Genomic DNA, 23,010 nt, shown 5'->3' on the forward strand with positions numbered 1-23,010 from the left:
AAATGATTAAATCTCAAACAAGTGCAACTACTTTACCCCTCAATATGACCATTCTCAAACAATTACGACTTTAATGTCTTTTATTTTTCTGATTTTTTTTTAAATCTTTTCCCGTTGGTCTGGCAGCCTTCTTTGAAAAGCAAGCGCCAGCCCTTTAAGTTGGGAAGATATGCGAGTGATTTTGTGTTGTTACCCGATTGACGCTTGCAGGCAGCAACAGCGCCATCCTCGCTCTGATTGGTTGGTTGCCTTCTCTGCAATTATTACAAGACACCAGCAGGTGGCAGCAGCAACAGCAAAACAAGTGGAGGGTGAGACGTGCGAGTACTACACGACAAAACACGGTCGAACAAAGCAGCATTATATGCACGTGTACTTAAATAGCAGGATTTTTCCTCCTATCATAAATCCTGTAATCTTAAAAATATAGAACTTTTATCTTGAAACTTTATCTTAAATTTTATTTGGGGGGAAGGGTTTTTTTCTCTTAAAAATTTACATTATTCTCGTAATATGTGACTTATCAAAAAAATAGACGAAAGTGTTACTTTAGTAATATTATGACTTCAATCTATATATATATATATATATATATATATATATATATATATATAATCTTTAAAAAATACTTTTGAATCTTGAAAACTGCTGGAAAAATACACAATATATATACTTAATTTTCTTAATGATTTTATTTTCATCATATTTGAACTCCCAGTTCAAAAATATGCAACTTTTTAAAAATCGAAAAATAAACCTTTCTTTAAAAAAATATTTGACTACAGCCTGAGGAGAACTGATTTTGATATAGAAAATATACGCCTTTTTATCTATAATAATTTCTTGAAAATACCACTTTTTCTTAAAAAATATACAACCTTATTGGCAGCAAATGTTTGAGATGTAATGAACCCCCATAATGCCTTTATTGAGTTAAAAATCATCTTATTTTTATTTAAATTCTTGCAGTGATGCAAATACAAACAACAACAAAAACACTATTTTCTTCAGTATTTTGATGTTACAATATGAAAAATATGTGGAATTTGGAAGTTAGGGTGTCGGAAGTCTGTGGAATTAAACAAAATATGTTGATTATCCTCAAACATACACAGTAAAGAGTAATTGGTTTTGACTTTTGGCTTAGTCCCTGTGAGTCAAATATGAGATTTTTTTCAGTGCTCTCTCTTTTTTTCCCCCTTTTTCCCCCCCAAGAGCTGTATTTTCATGAGCTGGTTGAATCCAGAGTAGGTTTGTCATGGCTGGGTGGGAGCGTTGACAACAGGAGCGGCGTACTTCCCCGCTCTGTCGCTAGATGGCGTTTGAAGGGAAGGAAGACGCGCAAGATCGGGGAGTCTCCTGCAACCTCCTGCAAGCTGCTTACCGTGTCACATGGAAGCTCGCTAGCCGAGAGGACGCGACGCCAGCGGAGGTGATGGAGGGGGCTTGAGGAACGTTGAAGGCGAACACGCGTGGAGATTCTGTTGCTCTTCCCAGGCGACCCCCCACCCCCACCCCCACACCTGGCCGGGAAGCAAGAGGCGCGCGGTTACCGGGGGTCAGCGGGCAGCACCAAAAAAAAAAAGAAAAAACATTCACACACAAAAAAGGGATGGCAGATGCAATGCGGTGCATTGGCACTGTGTGAAGCCCCCACAGCCACGCAGGGACGGCGTGATGAGTCGCTAGCACGTTGATGGATTATGCTGGCTGGGTGGCGACAAGCTGAAGCCGAAGGACGGGCTCATGGTGCGCCTCTCCGAACCCCGGAGCTGAGTGAGTAGAAGCCAGGCTTCTAGCGCAATGCCTGGAGGGGGTGCGCGTGTGCGTAGACTAGGGTGGGTGGGGGTCTTATGCGCGCTCATCACCGTACTACATAAAGCATGTATTATTAATGCGGACGTGTCGTTCCATGTTGCGTGTTTTCTTTGTGCTCATGTCTCCCCACGTCCACGTTGGTCATGCGTTTAAGGCGCGGACACGTGTGCAGAACCCCCTCCCACCCCTGTGCTGCATTGCCCCCCCCCCTTCCTTAAAAAAAAATGGGGATAATACTGACACCATCGAGGTCACATTTCAAGGTTTTGGTCTGCAACCCCATTCAACCCCTCAGGGGGTTGTCCTGCTGACCTCAGGGACATCCTCTCCCATGCGCACTTTGATGTGAGCGTAAAGCGGGGACGCGAGGACATGCATCCTTCCGTTGCCATTCCTCGGTGGCTGCTTTGTAACCTGTTGTCAGCCGCTTGCTCACTCGCTTCTTTTTGGACTTGGAGCCAAGCGGCAGCCAGTGACGGATGCTTTCACAAAGCACATCGAGTGCAGCGCATGCACACGGAGAAAGACGATGGATCGGAACGGGAGGAAATCCGTCAGGGCCTGGCGCTTTTCACAGCTGCAATGACTGGAAATGAAAAAACAAAAACATCGATATTACCCATCATAATTAATAACGGTAGATGATCGTTAAACGTGGCAGCATAGAGAAGGAAGAGCTTCCCCTCTTCCACTTCAGGCTTCTTCCTCACGGGGCGCACATTTAATCGCTGTTGCAAGCCAACATTTGACCTAATTCACATTCTCACACAATAGCATCCCCCAACACACACACACACACACACACACACACACACACACACCCGCACGCGCGCTGTTATTTGTGTCATATCCAGACGCTGAGGTTTTCGCTGGGCCACGTGAAGTCCCAGGTGCTTTATCAAAACCTGAGCAGATCGGGCAGAGCGGCCGCTGGCTGGCTGGCGGCAGCTCTAGTTATTAATAATGGATGCGCATATAAATGCAGGACATGTTCCTAGAAAAAGAAAAAGCCTCCGGTATTGAACGTGTGGGCTACATGCTCTTCCCCAATTCTATTTTTGCAAGGATTACAGCCTAATTCCCTGTTGACTTTGTGGCCCTTGTGAGCAGAAAAGACGGCGCATTTTGAGCGTGAAATGAAGTCGGCCCCCTTGCTTGACTTTCCTGTTAGCCGTTCCTGACATGAAATCCAATTCAACAGGTCATTTGCACCTCAACACATCAGCACCGACGCCACCCAATCATTATTCTGTTCCATCGAATAATCGGATGAAAATGTATCCTGCATTCAAGTTGATTGCATTTCCTGATTATTGCTTATTAAGTGATTACTGTTATTGTTTCATGATCAAACAAAATGACACAATATCATACAAGATAGTGATGTAGTCAGCAGTCATTTTGGAAGCGAGAGTTACTTCTTGGCTGCTGATTCATGACACGGAAGGACTACTAGTTTGCACTAGTACACTTCTGAGGCTACCTTAGGGTCAACGAGAGGTTAGTCATACTAGTGGTTCTCAACCCCGGTCCTCGAGTACCCTATCCAGCCTGTTTTCCATGTCTCCTTCACCAACACAGCTGAGGATCGTTATCAGGCTTCATGGAGAGCTTGCTTATTGGCTGATCGTTTGAAACACCTGTGTTGGATGTTGGAGATGTGGAAAACAGGCTGGATAGTTATACTATATATATAGACCGGGGTTGAGAACCACTGCTGTAAATAAACAATATTTGTGTCGTAGATTCAATTAACTATTTTTCACGCACGCACATACACATACTCACCCACATACAAAAAAATAAATAAAAAAAAATAATAAAAATAAAAAAGAGCAATGATGATGACATTACCGAATGAACAATACTGAGCTCTTTTAGGAAAAAAATAAATACAATAAAAATCAATTAACTATTTAACTCCCCCCATATATGTATTATGACTCAGTTCCTGTTCTGGTCTGTAACAACTCTCAGAAAAACCGTCAAATTCTTGATCTTTGTTTCCCCGAGTAAAAGCAGGTGTTTGCAAAAAGGTGCAGCAATTAAATCGACAACTAATTAATCGTTTAGAGCCATCAACCTAAAATTGTCCAAATCTTCGGAATTTCTACCTCTCAGCAGAAAATGTCAGCAATTAGCTCCATGAAAGCAAACATCTGCTTTTATTTTGGTAAACAATGCAAAACATTTTTGCCTATTTGTATGACACTCAGTGAATGAATAATCGATGCTCAAAATTGTTGTTTTTCTAATCAATTAGTTGCACATGTGGAAGACCCCCCGGTGGGACTTATGGAGGAAGGAGCTTGAATACGTCTGTTGCACATGAATGACGTGGTTGCGAGGAGGCAGCCCTCGTTTCCTCCCCTTCGTCTAATTGGTTGGCTGGCGGGCTTGCGATTACACTGCAGTGCTGAGGCGTCATTCTGGCTCAGCACCGCAGGCAGGGGCAGGAGGGGGAGTTGGGGGGTGTGTCATGGATGGGCGGGGAGCGGCGGATGTGCCGGCCTCTTGCCGTCATCAGCATTGGAGCGTCTTCACACACCTGACGCCTGACGACTCCCACGCTCCTCGTCCTCCCCCCGCGGCTCTCCTTGCTTTCCCACCCACACCTTCGCCTTTCTTCTTGCACTGTAGCCCCCCCCCCACCCCCACCCCTTCACTCTGTCAAACCCTCTTGTCACTTCACAATCGATGGAACGACAGCCGGGCGAGGTGATGGTGCCTCGTTGCGACTTTCCAGACAACAAGCGCATGCCACTTTTTGTTTGCTGGAACCGGAAACGCAACCAGCCTCCAGATGCGAGTGACCCAACCTTCAGCAGCAATTTGGCCCAATTGTTCTGCCTGACGCAAGACTAACCTTGGAGAATTCCGTTGGCAGTACACCACTGTGAAGTGACCTACAACCCACAAACTTTGGGATGGGAGACCGCCACTCTACCATCTGAGTCATGCCACCCCCAAAATACTATATATGTATTGTAGCGTTGGCAATCAGGCCAAGTAAGTGTGGAGCTAACAATGCATGGGAAACTTTAACACCAACAAAATTAGCCTATGGTTAGCAATCGCGATTAGCATTGGAACATAGCCGTCAAACTTGAAGTTTTGTTTAATGTCTTTACAAAGCATCCTGTGCCTTGTGACCGCAGATCCCCGAGAGAGCGTGGCTCTTGCCCGTGTGCATGAGCGTGAGGGCGAGAGAGTGAGTGTGAGCGCGTGTGAGAGCAAGTGAGCGCCAGCGCTCCCATATGGCCTCCATGCAGGACGGGCTGAACTTCACGGCTCCTCCCTACGGCAAGGTCCTGCTGCTGGGCGCCATCGCTGCCGCCTCAGCCTTCGTCGTCACCATCCTCATCGTGGTGCTCTGCGTGGGCTGCCAGAGGTACGATTACACAGGACAAAAGAGCTCTGGTAATTTTTAGGATGGTTCATGTCAGGAGTTTTGGTCCATCTGGCTCCTTCACGTTTTTTTACATCACTCCTTGAACCAGCACTTGAGCAACTATCGTTCCTTGTTGAGCAAAGCATCTGCGCACCTTCTGGCTGAAGGAATCCATTTTCTCAGAACAGCCTACGTGAGGGCCAATACTCTCGAGATAATTCCTCTCACTTTGGGAATAGAGCGATCGGCCGATAAAAAGAGACCGATCCCAGACGATGACCAGATCATCTGGCAAGACTCTTGTTGAATGATCTCAAGTGTGTGAATTGGTAATCGTCTTCATACAAAATGTAACTAATTCCTGGTCTGATTACTTCCACATACACGTGGAAAGGGTGCTCATGCATGTTTTCCCACACGCATGCAACACACATTGACCTTCAGTTACTGTCCCGTCTTGCCACTTTTTGATGCTAATAGACCACGTGCAATAAACATAAATAGAAAAACTAGTCCGGAGAAAAGGTCACAGATTATGACTCCTATTATATGTAAACACGTGTGAGCTAACACTTTTGTATTTACCACAGGAAGGGCAAGACGCACAATGTCCCCACTGAAGGTGGGAAACACCGTCTCATGGACATGGTAGGCATCCTGCTTGGGATGAAGCAACTCCATAGACCTTTTCAGCATGACGGAATGTGTACTTCCGGGTGGCAAAAGCTCAAGCAGCACTAGCAGACGATACCGAGGCTGAGTGATCAACAAAAGCCATAAATGATGATTCCATTCTTCTTCTTTATCAGCCTTGTTTGAATGTGACAAGTGTCAGTCGAAAACATGATACATCAACATTTCTGTTGCTCGGATTCACTCATTTGCTCCCAAAAAACATATTCATACGTTTTTTTAAATGTTTTTTTTTTATGCTAGAGCATACAGAAGGCTTTGATGCAGCCTTTGAACTAAGGAGAACGGGTGAAGCAATTGTAGTAATTACAAAAGTGGCCAGCAGGTGGCAGCAGCATATTAGAGATCGACCAGGGCCATGTTGCAAACAAACTGATTTCCCCACAGTTCTAAACAGATTTGTGAATAATGATGAAATGCCGCTATACTCTAATGCTCATTGCTGCAAAACGGAAACGGATAGAAATATACTTTTTTTTCCTGATGAAAGAAGAGACTCTAATCTTTCTTTTGGTAGGTCCAGGTTTTTATAGCAATAGAACTGAATATTGTGTGAGCCTTGCAAAATATGTCAAAATCCAGTAAAACAGCCAGGAGCAAACGAGGTTGCTTCCGTGAAAATGGCTGGGAGTGCGTGAGTTGGCACTCTGCAATGAATAGTGCGCTGTTGTATTAGCAAGAAGGCTAGCCATTATGTTTTACAATTTACTCAAAGACAACCTCATCGAACATTTTATCAATAGGCCTACCTGTGAGAAAATGTCTTCCACAAACCCGATGATGGGAGTACCCAATCTGTCCCTTGCTAAGTGGCTAATATGTCTTTTGGGTTAGCGCAGATAGATTTATCTGTAATTCATCTCTTTTGACTAGCCAAAACGCAATTAGTTACCTGCAACATTTCGCCGACGACAAATTGCCCTTCATGCGTATGGGTTTGTCATTCATTACAGATGAATTGAATTCACTTCCATATCTGTAACTCCACCCTTGAGATAGGCTAGCTACTATTTGATTCTGCGTAGGCACGATCCCAAATAAATATCTATCAATTGCATTAGATTCAAGATGTCTGAAAACGGACATATATACGTCTTGAATTGAGGTTAACTAAAGACATATCGAGCTGTGATCATGATTGACTAGTCAGACTCAAATTGTAGATCACGTAGCGGATATCTGGAACTGAATGGTAGATCGCCGCAATGGCAAATCCCATAGACATGGAGTTACACCATTTGTCCTTGATGAAATGACGCTGCGGATATCTGCAATGCTAATAGTGGATGAATAGAAAGTAGTTGTGGAGATGGCAAATTTCAAATATAACATAACATAAGAGTATATTGTGATATCTCATACAACAGCTGAACAGCTTTGTGTTTAATTAAACATGTATACTTTTGACATTAAGTCAAGTTGGGAGTAAATTGAGACAAGCTCCTCATTATTTTAGTCAACGTAAACTCCACTCTGTTGTGGGTTTGCTGCTATTTTGCGGAGTGTTTTTTTGTACAGCTTACGTAACCATTTTGTTCGGCCTGCTGTTTATTTTTGGTGTAATTCCACTGTCAGCCACTATGTGGCGCCGTATTATTCTGTTTGCCACTTTGTAAATTTGAAAAAGGACGAGTGAAAACAGGAAGTATTGCAAGTTCAGCCAAGTTTTTGCTGAAGATGATTCATGATCATTAAATCCTCTCCAATCCTGCTTTTTATGCCTACATTTGAATTTTGTCTGCAACCCAAATCCAGTCTAGCTGTTAATGTTGAAAGTTCTGTGTACTTACGACATCCACCCCTTTTATCCTCCTCAACCTTCTGCGTTTCTTTTAAAGTAAATGAAAAACAATACCCGAGTCATTTGCAGTAATTAACATTGGGTGGCGCAACCTCAAACAAGTTTTTGTCATAATTTTCTGTTTAAGTCAGCGGTCGTCAATCACTTTCTGCCACCTGGAAGTAGCCTGGCTCCTGTTTACAAACATTATGAAATGGTCTATTCCCTACAGAAACATATCAGTCATGTCTTTCATCTTAATTAATCTTTAACGGGCCCTTGTGTGTGCGTGTGTGTGTGTGCCATCAGGGTATACTCAGGCAGTCGAAGCTGCGCTCCATCAGTAAATCAGACACCGAGATGAACAAGATGAACTGCAATGGCAAAAGTAAGTACTCTTGAGTGCGGTCATCTGGTGACCAATTTTTGATGGCGTCCAAAGGGAACGCGGGGTTGCGTTGTACCCTGTAGGTGCGGGCGGGGGGGGGGGGGTATGGTCAAGGTCTCCGAGAATAAATGAAGCAAAAATGTCAGCAAAGCAATTTGAATCGTGGCCGTTTTCAGAACGAATCAGATTTTGTGGTGCTCTTTAGAGTATTGCACAACATGATCAGCACTTGCACAGTCTCAATGACAGCCAAGATCCAATACACGGCCTGCATGTAGGAAATATTCTGCCTTCACAAAGATAATCACGTACTAAGAACTGTTTCTAATATTTTTATAACATTTTATAGACCCCCAATTAGGACAGAGCTAACAAAATTTCGTCTTTTCCTGGAGTGTGCGTCCATGAGAAGTACGATCATGCCACCATTATGTTTATGTATATACACTACTCACAAAAAGTAAGGGATATTTGGCTTTTTGGTAAAATCTACGGAAAACATCAAAAGTTCACGCTACAGTGATATCATATCATGAAAGTAGGACATTTAAGTCGAAGAATGCACTGGTGATACCTCATCTCAAACAATTCATTGAAACTAAAAAAAGTTAACAACAATGGTGGGCACGCCGCAACAACAAAAACCAACATCTCAATAACTCGCCGTGTGCTCTTGTGCATCGATTACAGCTTGACAACGACGTCTCATGCTGTTCGCAAGTCGACCCGTGTGTCTGCCGAGGCATGGCATCCCGCTCTTCTTGAAGGGTAGCCCTCAAGTCTGGGGTGCAGAGTTTCCGGCCTCTACACGGCGACTCGGCCGATCCTACAGGTTTTTTCTATAGGATTCAGGTCTGGAGAAGGCGCAGGCTAGGCTATCCCATTTGAGGTACACCAGTCTCCAACAGCCGTTCCCTGGATGATTCCACCTCCATGAGGTGGAGCATTGTCGTCCATAAATATATAATTAGGCCCGGGTTGGGGCACAATTACTGGATTCAAAATGTTATTCAGGTAGTATGGGCTTGTCACTGTACCATTTATAAAGTGTAGGGCAGTTCTGTACCGACTGGACACACCTGCCCACACTTGTAACACTGCCACCACCGCTCGCCAATATTGTTGGCGGCCATCATTTCTGCTTAACGTGAATCGACTTTCATCAGAGAACAGCACTGAGGCCCACTGGTCCCTCGTCCAGCGTAAAATGCCCCCTGGCCCATGCAAGACGATGCCGCCTGTGGTGCCTGGTGGTGTGGTCGGGTACCCTTGCAGGTCGTCGAGCACGCAGACCACACTGATGTAAATGGGTTCCAATGGTCGGACGTGACACTAAATGTGCCTGGAGTTGAGTGGCATTCAACTTTCCGGTTTCTCAGGGCATTGTTGTGGTCCTTAGCATGGGATGCGGCCAAAGGACGTCCACTTCTTTCTGTGACTCTTCCAGTCTCTCAGTATCTCTATTGCAACCTGCTGATGACACTCTGTGACACTTCGGTCTGATAACGTCCTGTTTGAAGCATCACAATGGCAAGGTACTGTTGATGCATTGTTAGGTGTCGTCTTGGTCTCATGATGTGAAAATGTGAATAGCATGACGAGGATGATTGTTTAAAACACCAGCTCTAATTGAACCAGGTCATTTATTGGTCGATTCAAGGATCTAACACCTGTTGTGAATTTTGCCTTTAAGCTCCACGCTAGAGAACAGCAACTTGTGCAAAAAAGTACTGAAACGTTTAACAGTTGGGCATGTGCAATCAAAAGCTTAGAGAAGGCCACATCAAGTTCACCTGTAAAGGTTTGAATGCAATTTAGGCTCGTCCTGAAATTTCACCCAAAAGCCAAATATCCCGAACTTTTTGTGAATAGAGTATGTTAATTTGGCCCAGTTAAGTCCGTGTCATACCGTTAGAAGTCGTTTCTTTGATTTCCTGCGTGTTCAAATAAAACTCAAAGTTGAGATCTGTGACAAGTTTTGCCAGCTTTTATTCAGAATTCTGAAGTCACTTTAGAACCTTGCTCAAACAGCATCTGGTCTCGAAGTGTGCCCTCTCTTTCCGCTCTCCCTCACTTATACAAAACCAGTTTACTCCCCCCTGTCATCTTGTCCTGTCAGCAGAGTGAAATACACAACTTGATAATCTTACTTCAGTTCCTATCTTAGTCCACTCCAGATGTGGGTAAACAATTGGCCCCCGGCGCCTCCTCGCACCAGGGATTTTTATGGACAGACCTTTGCTTGCACTTTCAAACATCCTCTCATTTAGATAACTCAGAACCCTTACTCTTACATTTCTTTCCCAGGGAGGAGAACAAAGACTATAGATTGACTAACATATGAATGAACTGTTGTCTTATTATTACACATCTCTAAGTAATATCAAAAACGATTAAAATATAAATTGAAACAGAAAAACAATGTTAATAATCTAACAATACCTACCTGCTTTGTGCTAAATTAGCATGCTATGCTAAGTTCGGTGCTATGTTAGCATGCCGTAGGGAGTTCTCCAATTTATGTTAGTAAGTTTTAATGATGCACATAACTGCTGTGGAGCGCACACAATTTCACCCACTCACCCTTGCTCAAACCTTGCTTGACAATCTAACAGGTCGGGTCAAGATGGGGGTATGTCATTAAACTAATAAACTCTCTTAATCTAATAATCTAATAGTTAACATGCTAACTCGTACGTCTTTTTTAAAATAAAGCAATCAGGAGGGCAACTAGATTGCTATTCAAAGGACTAATATGGTTACTCTAATGAGTAATCTGATTACTTTTTAAAGTAACTAACAATATTACCTCTATCACACAAGAATAGATATATTAGTTTTAGTACAGGCTGCCGGCCATAGCTTGGACCTCGCTGCTTTATAGTGATGAGTACCAGCATGAGTCCGGCGGAGGCGTCCAAAACCAGTCGAGGCCGGTCTAACTGTAATCCTTCGCTCTCAAGGCAGGCAGCTTCCCCAGATTCCCTCCGGGACTGGAGAGGACGGAGAGCACACTTACTCTGAAGTGGGCCGAAGCTCCTCCGCCACGCGAACTGACGACGCGCTCTATGCCATGGTAGGCAGGGCCGGGCAGACGGACACTCCGGCCCCTCCGGCCGTCCCCGCCAACACCCCGGCGCCGCCTGACCTGGACGGGGACGTGGAAGGGGGCCTGCCCGAACAACCCGAAGCCCAGGTCGTGTCGGCGCCTCACCAGCCGGAGGCGGCGGAGTACGCCTGCGTCAGGAAGCTGAGGAAGGCGGACAAAGCGCCGCAGAAGAGGGACAGCGGGACGGACACGGGGGACCCACCGGTGCCGCCGCCGCGACATCCTCCGCCTTCTCACCCCGCGCCTCCGCCGCCGCATCCTCACAGCACAAAGTTGCCCCGCAGGAACGTGGACACCTTTAACGTGCCCTCATTCCCCAAGGTTGGTACCTTGCGTTAATTGAGCAGCGCATTTGGGACATTGTGTCAAAGAAAATACAATTACTGCGCTGTCGGTGCTGGGGGGCAGGATTTATTTGTGTGTGTGTGTCTGTGGGTGGAGGACTATGGGGGCCTGCCAAGCTTTATATATGGTCCATTTTTATTTATTTGTTTTATATCTTATAGTATAATATAATTTGTTGTGTGTCAATGTCATCCATTTTATCCACCCAATTAGTGGGAGTTTACTGCAATGGCAGGACATTTTAAAAATCTTATTTGACTTTATTGTACCTCCATTTTTAAAGGGGAAGTCAACCCCCCCCCCCTCCCCCCCTTCTTGAAAATTATATGTTCTATGCAGCCCCACTGGTCTAAAAACTGTATTCTGGTTAATATTGTGTTCCAGCAGTTCTTATCAATATCAGAAGGCGAGTTCAAATGTCATCACAGTTGCTCAGGTCTCAGGTAACAACCGATCACAGCTCATCTTCAAAAAAACAGGTGGGCTGTGATTGGTCGTTGCCTGAGCCCTGACAGTAAGTGGCAAAATGGTGGCCCCCTGAGATGGATAAAAACGTCTGGATTTTGCTGCATAAGTCACATTCCACAAATGTAATATTAATCAGAATGTCATGTTTAGACTAGCGAGGTCACATATAACATTTTATTGTCAAGAAATGTTTACGGTTGACTGCCCCTTTAAAGATGTACGACAAGCAGAACCATTTCTGTCCCGTTAACAGCCATGGCAACATTTTCTGCAGAATGTACGTGAATGTTTTTAAGATTGGATTTTTTTCGTGCAGCATATTGCGCAAGTGGTTGGCATGTCTGCCTCACAGTCAGGAGGCTCTGGGTTTAAATCTCTGCTCAGGCACTTCTTTTCAGCGTTAGCGTGATTACGGTTTTATAATCTTTCCATGGTGCTAAAAAGGGCAGCTGAAAGCCGTGAAAGGAGATTCACGTCATGATGAGCGCACGTGGGAATTGCCGAGTCACGACCTCACGCAGACTTAACGCTTCGAATCACAATGCGACCCCCTTCCATGTCACAGCGGGAGACATTTGTTGGCCGTGCGAGGTCACCCAGTTCAAACTTGATGCCGCGACCCCGAGTTTGCTTGACAGGATTACACTTGCGCACCGTCTGCCGGCTGAGCTGCTCAGCGCACGTTTCTTGTGAATGATGCAAGATGCTGAAAGCGAGTCATCCACATTCCAAAACGAGTCAAAGTCACCCCAAAAGTGACTTTTATGTTCCATTTTGCATTTTGTCCAGATGTATGAAGTCCCTGACGTGACAACAAATGTCATTGTGGCCACAAAATTCTAATTTGGCGTGACTCAATGCTAAATTGTGGGTTCAGTATCACTCCGATGAATAACTCGGATGTTTGGGTAGACAAATGGAGTGCACCTTTGCTAGAACCTGCAATATGTCATTTCCTTCTGGTTGTACTTCTGCTAGTTGCTAGTAAAGCAACTTGACTCTCGATAGATAATGTCAGGTTTCTCAGAATGTCTTCGTAGCCCACTCCCAGGCTATAGTCTAATCCAATTCAATCATACTTTTCCTGGATATGTTTTAGCTTTCGCATTGGACTCTACCACAGAAGGTGCGCACCATTCTCTTACCTTGCTGTCCAATAGCGAGTCATTGATTAACAGTACAAATACTTTGTTACAATAACATGACTTCATATTTAACAGACTGGATATATGTTGTAGATTTTTTAATTCAGTTTTGCCTGGTCAAAAAAACAACAACATTTCATATATGAAGAAAACATTCTTCATATCCACAATCAGCAAACTCATGTCACCATGCGTCACTTTTACTACTCATCTCTACGGGGCTTGTTGTCATTTGGAGCAGCCAATTCAAGTTTTAAAGAGCTTGATTGAAAATTCCAACTATTAAAAATTTTATTAGAACGAGTCAGAAAGACATTGTTCATAATTAATTCAGAATTGTCAGACTTACCTTTTCAATGCTGAATCTGCTTGCGGCAGCCTAAAAAAAAAAAAATACAGCAAATAAGTTTCATCTGAAAAAAAACCCCACATGAAAGGTATACTTTGTTTATTTAGGTCTTATCGTTGGCTAGTTTCAAATTTTTGGTTAGTCGGTTGGCAACATTCACAAAGGCATGGGAAAACGTCCTTTGACGTCAAGGTCGAGCTAATAGCTAGTTAGCTAACAACATGCAACGTAAACGTGATTTTTTCTTCTTCATTTTTTCAGTGAGCGCTATGCAAGTTAATAAACGAGGAAACTATTGTGTAGGTAGCAAAGTTTTATTTTCATTGTGCTAAATGATCAAAATTAGTATTTTAGGCTATATAACAGACTAAATTACATTCCAGGATCTGTATGTTTTTTACTTTACTTAAGAACAGGAATTAAATCTGAATTTTACTTCTAACATTATTATTATTATTATTTTATTACATTTAAGCATCCATTCTTCTTTGTGTTGGACATTTTGCCAATTCAGTCTCGGAACCTATCCCCAATTGTTTACACAAAAGACCACCGATTGGTATTTTTCTAAAATCCAAATTTTTAATTTCTTTTCATGGCATAATATTGTTGACAGCGGCTCGGTACTATTGAGCCCTTCAAGTGCAAAATATCTACGTTTGTCAGTAATATTCATTTTTTTTTAAATATATTTTATATATTAAGTACATTTACATGCATGAATCGCTAAACTTCACGTTTGCTGCGAAGTCTATGTAACAGGCTGCTCTGCTAATAGGAAGTGATGTTCATGGGCAATGGCGAGCAGTACATCTGGAAGCCTCCAGAGGACGAAGATGTCCTCATGCTCCACAATAAGGCCCTGGCCCCGCTGGGGGCGCACACCATGGAGAACATACAACCTTCTGCTGCTGTGGTGAGTGGGGACGCGACTGACCGCGACCTCGTCAGTTGTCTGGTAACGGCGATTAGGCAAATATTTGGGATTTTTCTGGATTTTGGCCCGGGGTCCTGAATCCCATTAGAATAGATCCGCCCCGAGTCGCATCTCCATAGTCAGAATCAAAACAAGAGGAAACTGTAGTAAGGTGACAATCTGTAAAACAGTTTTTACGTCAGGATCGTTCATGCAGTTATTTTTTCTTTTTTTCTTTTTTTAGGGCTGCAACGATTCTTCAAATGACTTGAATTGAATTACAAAGAAAGGTTGATGCAAAAATCTCTGGAGGGATAAATCGCAAAAACAATTGTTCCACACAGATTAACTCATTTGTTCCAAAAAATGCATAGAAATGTTCTATTTTAAATATTGCTACGGTCCCCAAAATTTATTTATAAGTTATTTTATGCTAGAGCGTATAGAAGGCTTTGATGCAGTCTCTGAATTGAAGAGAGCGCTTAAAGCAAAGGTAGTATTAGAAAAACGGCCAGCAGGGGGCAGCAGAGTATAAGAGAACAACCAGGGCCATGTTGCAAAAAGGCTCTTTCCCCATTGTTTTAAAAATATTTGTGAATAATTATGAAACTTAGTTATATTCTGATGCTAATTGCTGCAAAACAGAAATGGATAGAAATGTTCTTTTTTTCCTGATGAAAGAAGAGACTTTCATCTTTCTTTTGTTAGGTTCCATGTGTTTATAGCAATAGAACACAATATTCTGTGGGCCTTTCAAAATCAGTAAAAAAAATCCAGTAAAACAGCCAGGAGCAAAGGGGGTTGCTTCAGTGAAAAAGTCTGGGAGAGTCAATGAGTTCATGTTACTGCGGTCGCACACACCACAAAGTGGTCAAAAATAGACCGACCACACCCAATCACTTCCTTCAACAAACAGTAACAAGAGCTTAATAAGCAAATTCTTTGACACCGGTTTGCAGATGAACCAGTTACATAGCAGGTCAACTCCACACACTCATTTGCTGACACCCACGTCACTCACCAGGCCAGGCCCCGCCTTTTAATTCCACTCCCACTCAAAAGTAACAGATTCCACAGAAAAGTCTGAGGCTGGCGAGCCCAAGTGAACAAAAATGCTACCAGATCGTCACATGTACATTATTGATACTTGATTCTAAAAATAAATGATAGCCCTAAACTCAATTAATTAATTCCCAGGTCTGTTATGTATAACACTAACCTTATTTCAAATGAATTAGAATCAAAGTGTTCAGACAGATGGCCGGGCATTTATTTGAGGGAGAGCAGGGACGTGCGATTGTCTGGACCCAAAATCGTCTTCAAATTTCAGGTGGCTGAGATGTACTCCAAGGTGTGTAAGCCGGCCAAGAAGAAACGAGCCGTACCCGGATCCCCGCCGTCCAATCCTGGCTTCAGGACCTTGGGTCGCCCCGACCGGGACCGGGAGCGCGACGGGGGCTTTAGCGTAGTGGTCAAGCCCCAGACGTGGGCCCCCCAGGAGGGCAAAGCGCCGGCGGGCTCCCTGGACGACTACTGCTACGAGTCCTTCGGGACGGAGGAGTGCGAGCCGGCCTACGAGAACCTGGAAGGCGGAGGCGGCTGGAGGCGAGAGCGGGCGCCCAACACGTGCGCCACCTTGCGGCCCAGGAGGAAGAAAGCCCAGCAGCCTTTGCAGCAGCAGCAGCCGCCTCCTCCGCCGCCCACGCAGCACAACCCCAAGTTACAGCACCTGCCCGCCAAAGCCCTGCTGCTGCCCGGCGAGAGCCTGTACGAGAGCATCAGCGACCTCAAGCAGGGCTCCGCCAACTCCAGCACCACCACCATCTTCACCTTCAACGACGGCATGGAGATGTACGTTACGGGGCTCTGAGGAGGAGGCTGCCGCATCGGCACCGTTCCGACGAGGGGTCGCCGCCGGTCATTTCCAACCTCGAGTTGGCCAAGGCTCATACTTTATATGATATTAGGGACTCTATTTTCATAGAGATCCTGATTTTCTTGCAAGTGCAAGGCTCGATGTTCGTATTTGGCAATTTAGTGCGCTGCATTTAAAGGGAATGGGATGAGCCCCTTTGATTGGCCATGACCAAAGATGGCTGTGATCACTCCCACGGTGGCGTAGAGCTCCTTCTACGAGATGCCGCCTTTCACGAAAATAGAATCCTACAAAAAAATCTTGCCACCAAGCAAAACTGTCGTCAGCTTTCAGATGACATTTCTGGGTGAATCTAAAATGCACTATAACTGTCAGCCATCAGTTCTCTATAGCGGCTATTCTCATTAGCGTCCCGGGTGAGCTGGAGCCAATCCCGCCTGACTTGTGGCAGGGCACACCCTGGAGTGGGCATGGCCCGATTACCGCTTTGATGGTTCGCCGTCATTTTTAAAGGCCAAGGTTTCAATAACCGCTAATACTGGGATGGCTAAGCAGGGCGCAATATGTTTGGCTGCTTGCACAGAGTAAATGAGGCGCCTCTTTGAAGCTAATTGGCTAAAATTATTATTATTTATTTATTTTTAGCAGTTACGCATGGAGCAGGAGGATTGACGGAAATAGGGATGCTTTTTTGCTCTGTTGATAAAAAAAAAAGTGCCAGCAGGTACTAATTAGCCCTAACGACAATGTGAGTAGCACATGGGTATGTTCTAAAAATAGCCGACCATTGATGGGACACTGACTTACTAAGAAGTATTTAAAAATAAGAATTACCGTAAAACAGAAGGTTAACAATTTTCTTTATTGAAACTTAACATGATACACATTTTTTTCTGAACCAAATATTATATTTATGTTTAAAAATAAAATAGATTGTGTTCAATGGAGGGGAAAAAACATTTTTATTTTTCCAAATATTTTTTTAAAAGGTCATTTTAACACCGTGATACCGCAATAATTTTCGCTGACGGTTATTATATCATTAGGTTTGACTATCGCGAGAACTACGAAACCCGCATATTCACGAGTCAGCATTGATTTCTTCTTTTTTTTTGTGGAACCCCCCGTTTCTTTGCGTATTTTTCCTAATCTCCCACTTATTTATGTTTTTGTTGTTGTTGTTTTTTACCCAAACCCCATTTATTTATATATTTTTAAATTAAGGGGGAGGGGAAACTTTCATGGCATTTTAACTCATTCAGTGCCAGCAATTTTTAGACCCTCCTTTATCCGAACACTTGAATTTTTTTTTTTTTTAAATACATAAATAAGTCCCAGTGACTGAATGATTGGACTCTGAAAAGACGTTTCAAAACGTTTTTTGCCACTGAATTAATGAATGGCATTTGCAAGTTTTGGCTATTCCCGGTTCGTGCATGCCAAAGTTCACAGAAGGTCAAATTAAGTTGACCTGGAAACATTCTAGTGCATTTTGGGTTAATCCTGAAATTTCACTCAAGATCCCAAACTTTTTGTGAGTATCACACCCTGAATTAATGATGATCTCATATCAATTTACTTCCTAATCGGGTCCTGTTGAATTGAACACAAAACTAATATGTGTTGTAGGAATGGCAGCAGGTCGATGGTACCTTCCGCCCTCTAGTGGACAAGCATTTAATTGTTGTGCCTGTCAGTATATGTCACTGGCATAGAAAGGGGAAAAACATTTTCAGAGTGATGAAGTACAATTGGACCACAAATATGTGATGGCAAAGAGGTTGGGAATGACTGGCCGACACCACAAGTCATGACGGCTGAGCCCCTCTCGCGCCCCGTCCCTCTCCCTGACACACACGCACACACACACACACTGTTTACATTACGTCATGCCTTTCCTGGGCTCCAGCGGCCTTAAGTACACTAAGGTTTATATGTTACGACCGGGGCTTAGTCCAATGTGGGAAGTGTCGAAGGAATCCAAAGGTTGTGAGCACAAAAGCATTGCAGAGCAATCAGTAGGTACCAGTAGCACTCGTTCATCCGTAGACGACAAGCGTGCAAAGCACAAGTAAATGAGAAACCCAAATTCTTCCTCGTTTCTCGCAGGTATCAGTCATTGATGGGTTGGAGAAAGAAAGAAAGAAAGAAAAAAAAGCACAGCCTTGAGAAATATTTTGTAGCATTTTTGAAGTTGATCGTGATGTGATTCAGGAAGCGACTTCAATTATTCAAAGGCGTGAATTACTTCTACAAAATACTGGAAAGCTCAGGGACCAAGAGAAACAATTATTAGAGTATTCTAACTTCCTGGGGAACCAAACCCAAGATGTCAAAACTTTTGGTTATATTCTCAATGGGCTTATCTTCTTCATCAGTTGCCGTTTATGTCCCAGCGCTACAAAGTATTCAAAAAAAAAAATGTTTTAAACATTGCATCTACTCGGTTGTGCCATTTTTAAGTCTCTTCGCTGTCACGAGAGTGCAAAGTTACATTTTCATTTGAGTTCTTCCCCTATGTCTAATTGCCATCAAATCCTGCAGTGTCACGTCCACATTACATGATATAAATTACAATATCACTGTATCCCGTCTTTTACGATTATTGGGTTAATCTTGTCAAATCAAGATGTCAACATTTTTTTATACGTTGCCATTCACTCCCAAAAACGTATTTACACGTTTTTATGTGTGCGTGTTTTTTTTGTATGCAAAAGCATACAGAAGGCTTTGATGCAGCTTCTGACAAGAGGTGGCTTAAAGCAATGGTAGTTATTACAAAAAACGGCCAGCAGGTGGCAGCAGAGTATAAGAGATCAGCCAGAGCCATGTTGCAACAAGCTCTTTTTGACAGTGTTTTCACCAGGCATGTGAATATTGATGAAACTTATTCTAATGCTAATTGCTGCAAAACGAAAACAGATACAAATATACTTTTTTTTTCGATGAAAGAAGAGACTCTAATCTTTCTTTTGGTAGGTTCCTTTTTTTTTTTATATAGCAATAGAACACAATATGATGTGGGCCTTGCAAAATCCAGTAAAACAGCCGGGAGTGAAGAGGGTTGCTTCAGCGAAAATGGCGGGGAATTAATCAATTAAAAAGAATCTCACTGTGTGTGTTTTTATACATGTTGCATAATGAGGCAAAGTGACCTTAACTAACCATAATAACGACTCCGCCCAACAGTGACGATAGTAGCTTATCGATGCTAAATATTTACTAACTCTATGGCTTTCTTAATAAATAATGGCATAATGAGCCGGAAATGGCGAGTTTATGTCACATTCTCACAAACTCTCACTGTTGTGACAGCCTCCCAATAAAGTAGACGCAACAGTCTAAACTTTTTTTTCTTCAAATGGGCCTTCTTTAAACACAGCAGCTGATAAAGACATGCATTTTTAAAATATAACAGAAAGTTTTGACATCTTGTGTTAAGTTGCTCTTTTAAAAAGAACTAATGGCACACTATTTTTTTTTTTTTTTTTGCATTCCTCCTTAACACACTGGCATCGAGCATTTTCATCTTCCAAGCGGACCCGACTCCTTCTCTGTATCGTGTCCGCCGTGACATGGACTGACACTGACACTGTCTCCACTGCTGTCTGTAAATGAGCTGTTTTACTTTGTTGAGCCTGTCCTGCACTTTGCCTGCTACGAGTTGCATGCTAAGAAAAAAAAAGAAAAGAAAAAAACAGGTGGGGAAAAAAATATCAAACACTGTCGAGTTGTACCTATATTAATGTTTTTTTTTTCTTTCTATTGTTGTTGGTTGTTTCTTTTGCCAGTGTATTGCTTTATTTCTCTGTAGAGCAAAAGGCCAGTTTCAAGGACTGAACCGTTCGAGTCTTGAAAGGTTGTTCGCGGCGAGCTAGTTCAACTCACTCACCTCAGCGACATCATCCTGTTTTCGCCCTGTGCACATATAGCCATCGGCTTGGGTTCCGGCCAAAGCTGCCGTCGAGCTGGTGTGTGTATAAGCCGCGTCTGGTCACTCTTCCATCCACAAAACACTCGCTCTTCTATCTGTGTTCAAATTGTGCAGAAACAAGAAGAAGGAAAAAAAAAAGGAGAGTGGCACACATGAGACGAGATCCTGGACAATGATTTCATTTGACCAAATATCTCCAGCAAAACGTGTGATTATACTGTATGTTGATGCAATGTGTATGTAAATTACAAAAAAACAGAAAGAATAATAAATATATCATCAGTGTCAAGAAATCTATCTTTTTCTATGATGTTTGTGTTATGGAATGAGTAAACTTGTGACACAAACAGCTGCAATGTTTAAAAAAAAAAACTACAAAAAAATCCCGTGTGTTGTTTGTTGTTTTCTCTCGAAGCCGTGAAAGTGGCGGCCCCGCCCATCCGCCCGGACGGTTCCGCCCACTTCAGCCAGTCAGTGTGGCGACCGGCGGCGGCGGCAGTTCATGTTTTGTGTTTGCTCTTCAGACTACAGGGTCTTGTACTCCAGCAGCGTGTGATTCAAGTGCTAAGTGCAAAAGATTGTAATGTTTTATATCAAGATTACTATTCATGAAATGTCAGTCAAGTTTATACTTTTGTAATAAAGTGGCACTTTAAAAAAACAGATGCTTTATCTCATAGTCTCGCTTATTAAAAACAAAAAACAAAACAAAAAAAAACACTACGGTAAGGAGAGGGAAGCTCCAGGAGCTCAATTTGAAGTTTGGATGCTAAAGGTTTCACGTCGACAGCGCTTTTGATTAAAAATCCGCAAATACTGGAGGAGTGTCTCTCAAACTTTTTACATCACCTAAAAAAAAAAGACTTAACGCACAAGTAGACAACCGTTCCAAATACAAAGAGATTCGTGTTCTTAGGAAGAACTGTATTGATTCAGTATTGAACAATGGCTAGTGAATTTCTATGAGAATTCCGAATGTTGTCAGGATAACGATAGAGAATTATGAATACAATTCCGAGCATAGCTTTCCAAAAATGACTACGTTTACATGCCGTCAAAATTCCGGTTACGATTCAGAATAACCCGTTTACATGCATGCATGACGAGTAAACTCCGACATCAGGGGTGGCCAAATTCGGTCCTCCATGTTTCACTCCATTAACACACCTGATTCATGATCAGGGTCGTTATCAGGCGTCTGCAAAGCTTGCTGATGAGCTGAAGGAGGGAGACGTGGAACATAGGCTGGATAGTGGCTCTCGAGGGCCGAACTTGGCCACCCCTGTCCTACATGGTAACGTAATCGACCAGCTGCCTTCATGTGGTATCAAAATTATGGTAAATACCACACGTCGAGTAGAAAATTACACGTGAACTCGGTCGTAATTAGGAGTTTCCGAGTGGTAAAGTCAATCTTTCCCATAGCACGTGAAGGCAGGGTAAAACCGTGAGGCACAGACCGCATAAAATGGCGTCATTTCCGCTTGCTTCCGCGTGTTTTCTGCTGTCGATTAAAATACATTATTTTCATACCCCTCACCATAGGCTACTATTAAAGAAGTCGGTTTCCTCTTCACACCATAACTGTATTATTGCACTGCGTCAAACTTTCGCCATTTTTGTTTATCGCTGCTTGTTGGTAACGGCTGTGCGCGCGACACGACCGCGAGTAGCGATTCCTTGCAATAGAGCATGCGCAGAACACAAACCAAAATCAGTTGCGGTATTCCAATCGTGTTTATAACCAAATGTTTAGGTTAGAAAATGAGTAACCCGGCGGGATAAGAGCATATTCAGGTTTTTGTGTGTGTTTTCGTGGTCTTTCCAAACACAAATAATGTCAATATTCGCGTTTTGAAAGGTTACATTGACTGCGTGCAAACAACGTTTAACTTACGTACTCCCTTTCCTATGGCTCCCGACTTCTTGTCGCCTGGGTAACTCTGAAAGGTTTTAAATGACTTGTTGGAATCCAAGCAATGTGGTAGTAAGCAGTTGAGTGAATCAAGAACAACTACAAATGATACATTGGTCAACAATGAATTCGCTTCACCTACCTAATAAAATGTTGAATCTGTAAAATGAGTACAGTACACTGTCATGTCCTAACAATAGATCATAACAGCACAGTCGTTTTATAAAAATAAATAAATATATTTTTTAAATGCTTTTGAAAACGTAGGATTAACCATCCATTGAGTACGAATGCCAGTACATTTTGAAAAAATACAGCTCATAATTTGATGTGGACAATTATTATGAGCACTTTCATGGCCCACAAATGATGCGCACATGGAAAATGAACTGTAATGGTTAAACCGCTGTCAGACTGGCGAGCGTCTTGCAATGTTGTTTTCATCAGCGCGCGTTGGGGAGCTTGCGCGTGCTCGTGCGCAAGTGCAAGAGGAGAAGGGGGACTCGGGAGGGCGACAGGGGTAAAAATGGGTCACCCCTTAAAACAAAAAGCTCGCCGCCGACATCGCAACAGTCTGCCGATTTTTCATTGGCGGTCTTGTCTCCATGGCAGCAGGTTAACCTTGAGGCACGAATCACGTGGTCGAGTGAGTATCGGAAGACGCGGCGTGCGTGCGTCGTGTGACATCCACCAAGCGAGCCAAAACACGCGTGGATGTGTGGGGGTGGGGTCCGTACAACATCTACACCATCGTTCGTGGGACGTCAATGAGCCTATGAATGAGCGCGATCGGTCTCATAAAGACACGCGGTCGGGGAGGACACATCGGAGAGATCATTATAATCACGCAGTCATCACGATGCGTGCGTGTGCGTGTGTTCTC

General features: G+C 43.3%; 1 protein-coding gene across 4 annotated transcripts; it reads left to right on the top strand.

Moving 5' to 3' along the window:
- Nucleotides 1-1,212: 1,212 nt before the first annotated feature.
- Nucleotides 1,213-20,875, top strand: LOC147179718 (uncharacterized). 4 transcript variants are annotated; one of them, XM_086069308.1, is made up of 8 exons: nt 1,213-1,776; nt 4,977-5,209; nt 5,800-5,857; nt 7,992-8,070; nt 11,034-11,500; nt 13,092-13,118; nt 14,265-14,402; nt 15,733-20,875. In XM_086069308.1, the coding sequence occupies exons 2-8, from the start codon at nt 5,076-5,078 to the stop codon at nt 16,270-16,272; spliced, it is 1,443 nt and encodes a 480-aa protein (XP_085925434.1). In that variant the 5' UTR covers nt 1,213-1,776; nt 4,977-5,075; the 3' UTR covers nt 16,273-20,875. The 4 variants fall into 4 exon arrangements, with proteins under 4 accessions (XP_085925434.1, XP_085925437.1, XP_085925436.1 ...); XM_086069311.1 differs by having other exon boundaries at nt 11,151-11,500; XM_086069310.1 differs by lacking the exon at nt 13,092-13,118 and having other exon boundaries at nt 1,217-1,776.
- Nucleotides 20,876-23,010: the final 2,135 nt, after the last annotated feature.

This window comes from Leptonotus elevatus, chromosome 2 (genome assembly GCF_054856555.1).
Source record: "Leptonotus elevatus isolate MCC_2025b chromosome 2, RoL_Lele_1.0, whole genome shotgun sequence".
NCBI classification, from domain to species: Eukaryota; Metazoa; Chordata; class Actinopteri; order Syngnathiformes; family Syngnathidae; genus Leptonotus; species Leptonotus elevatus.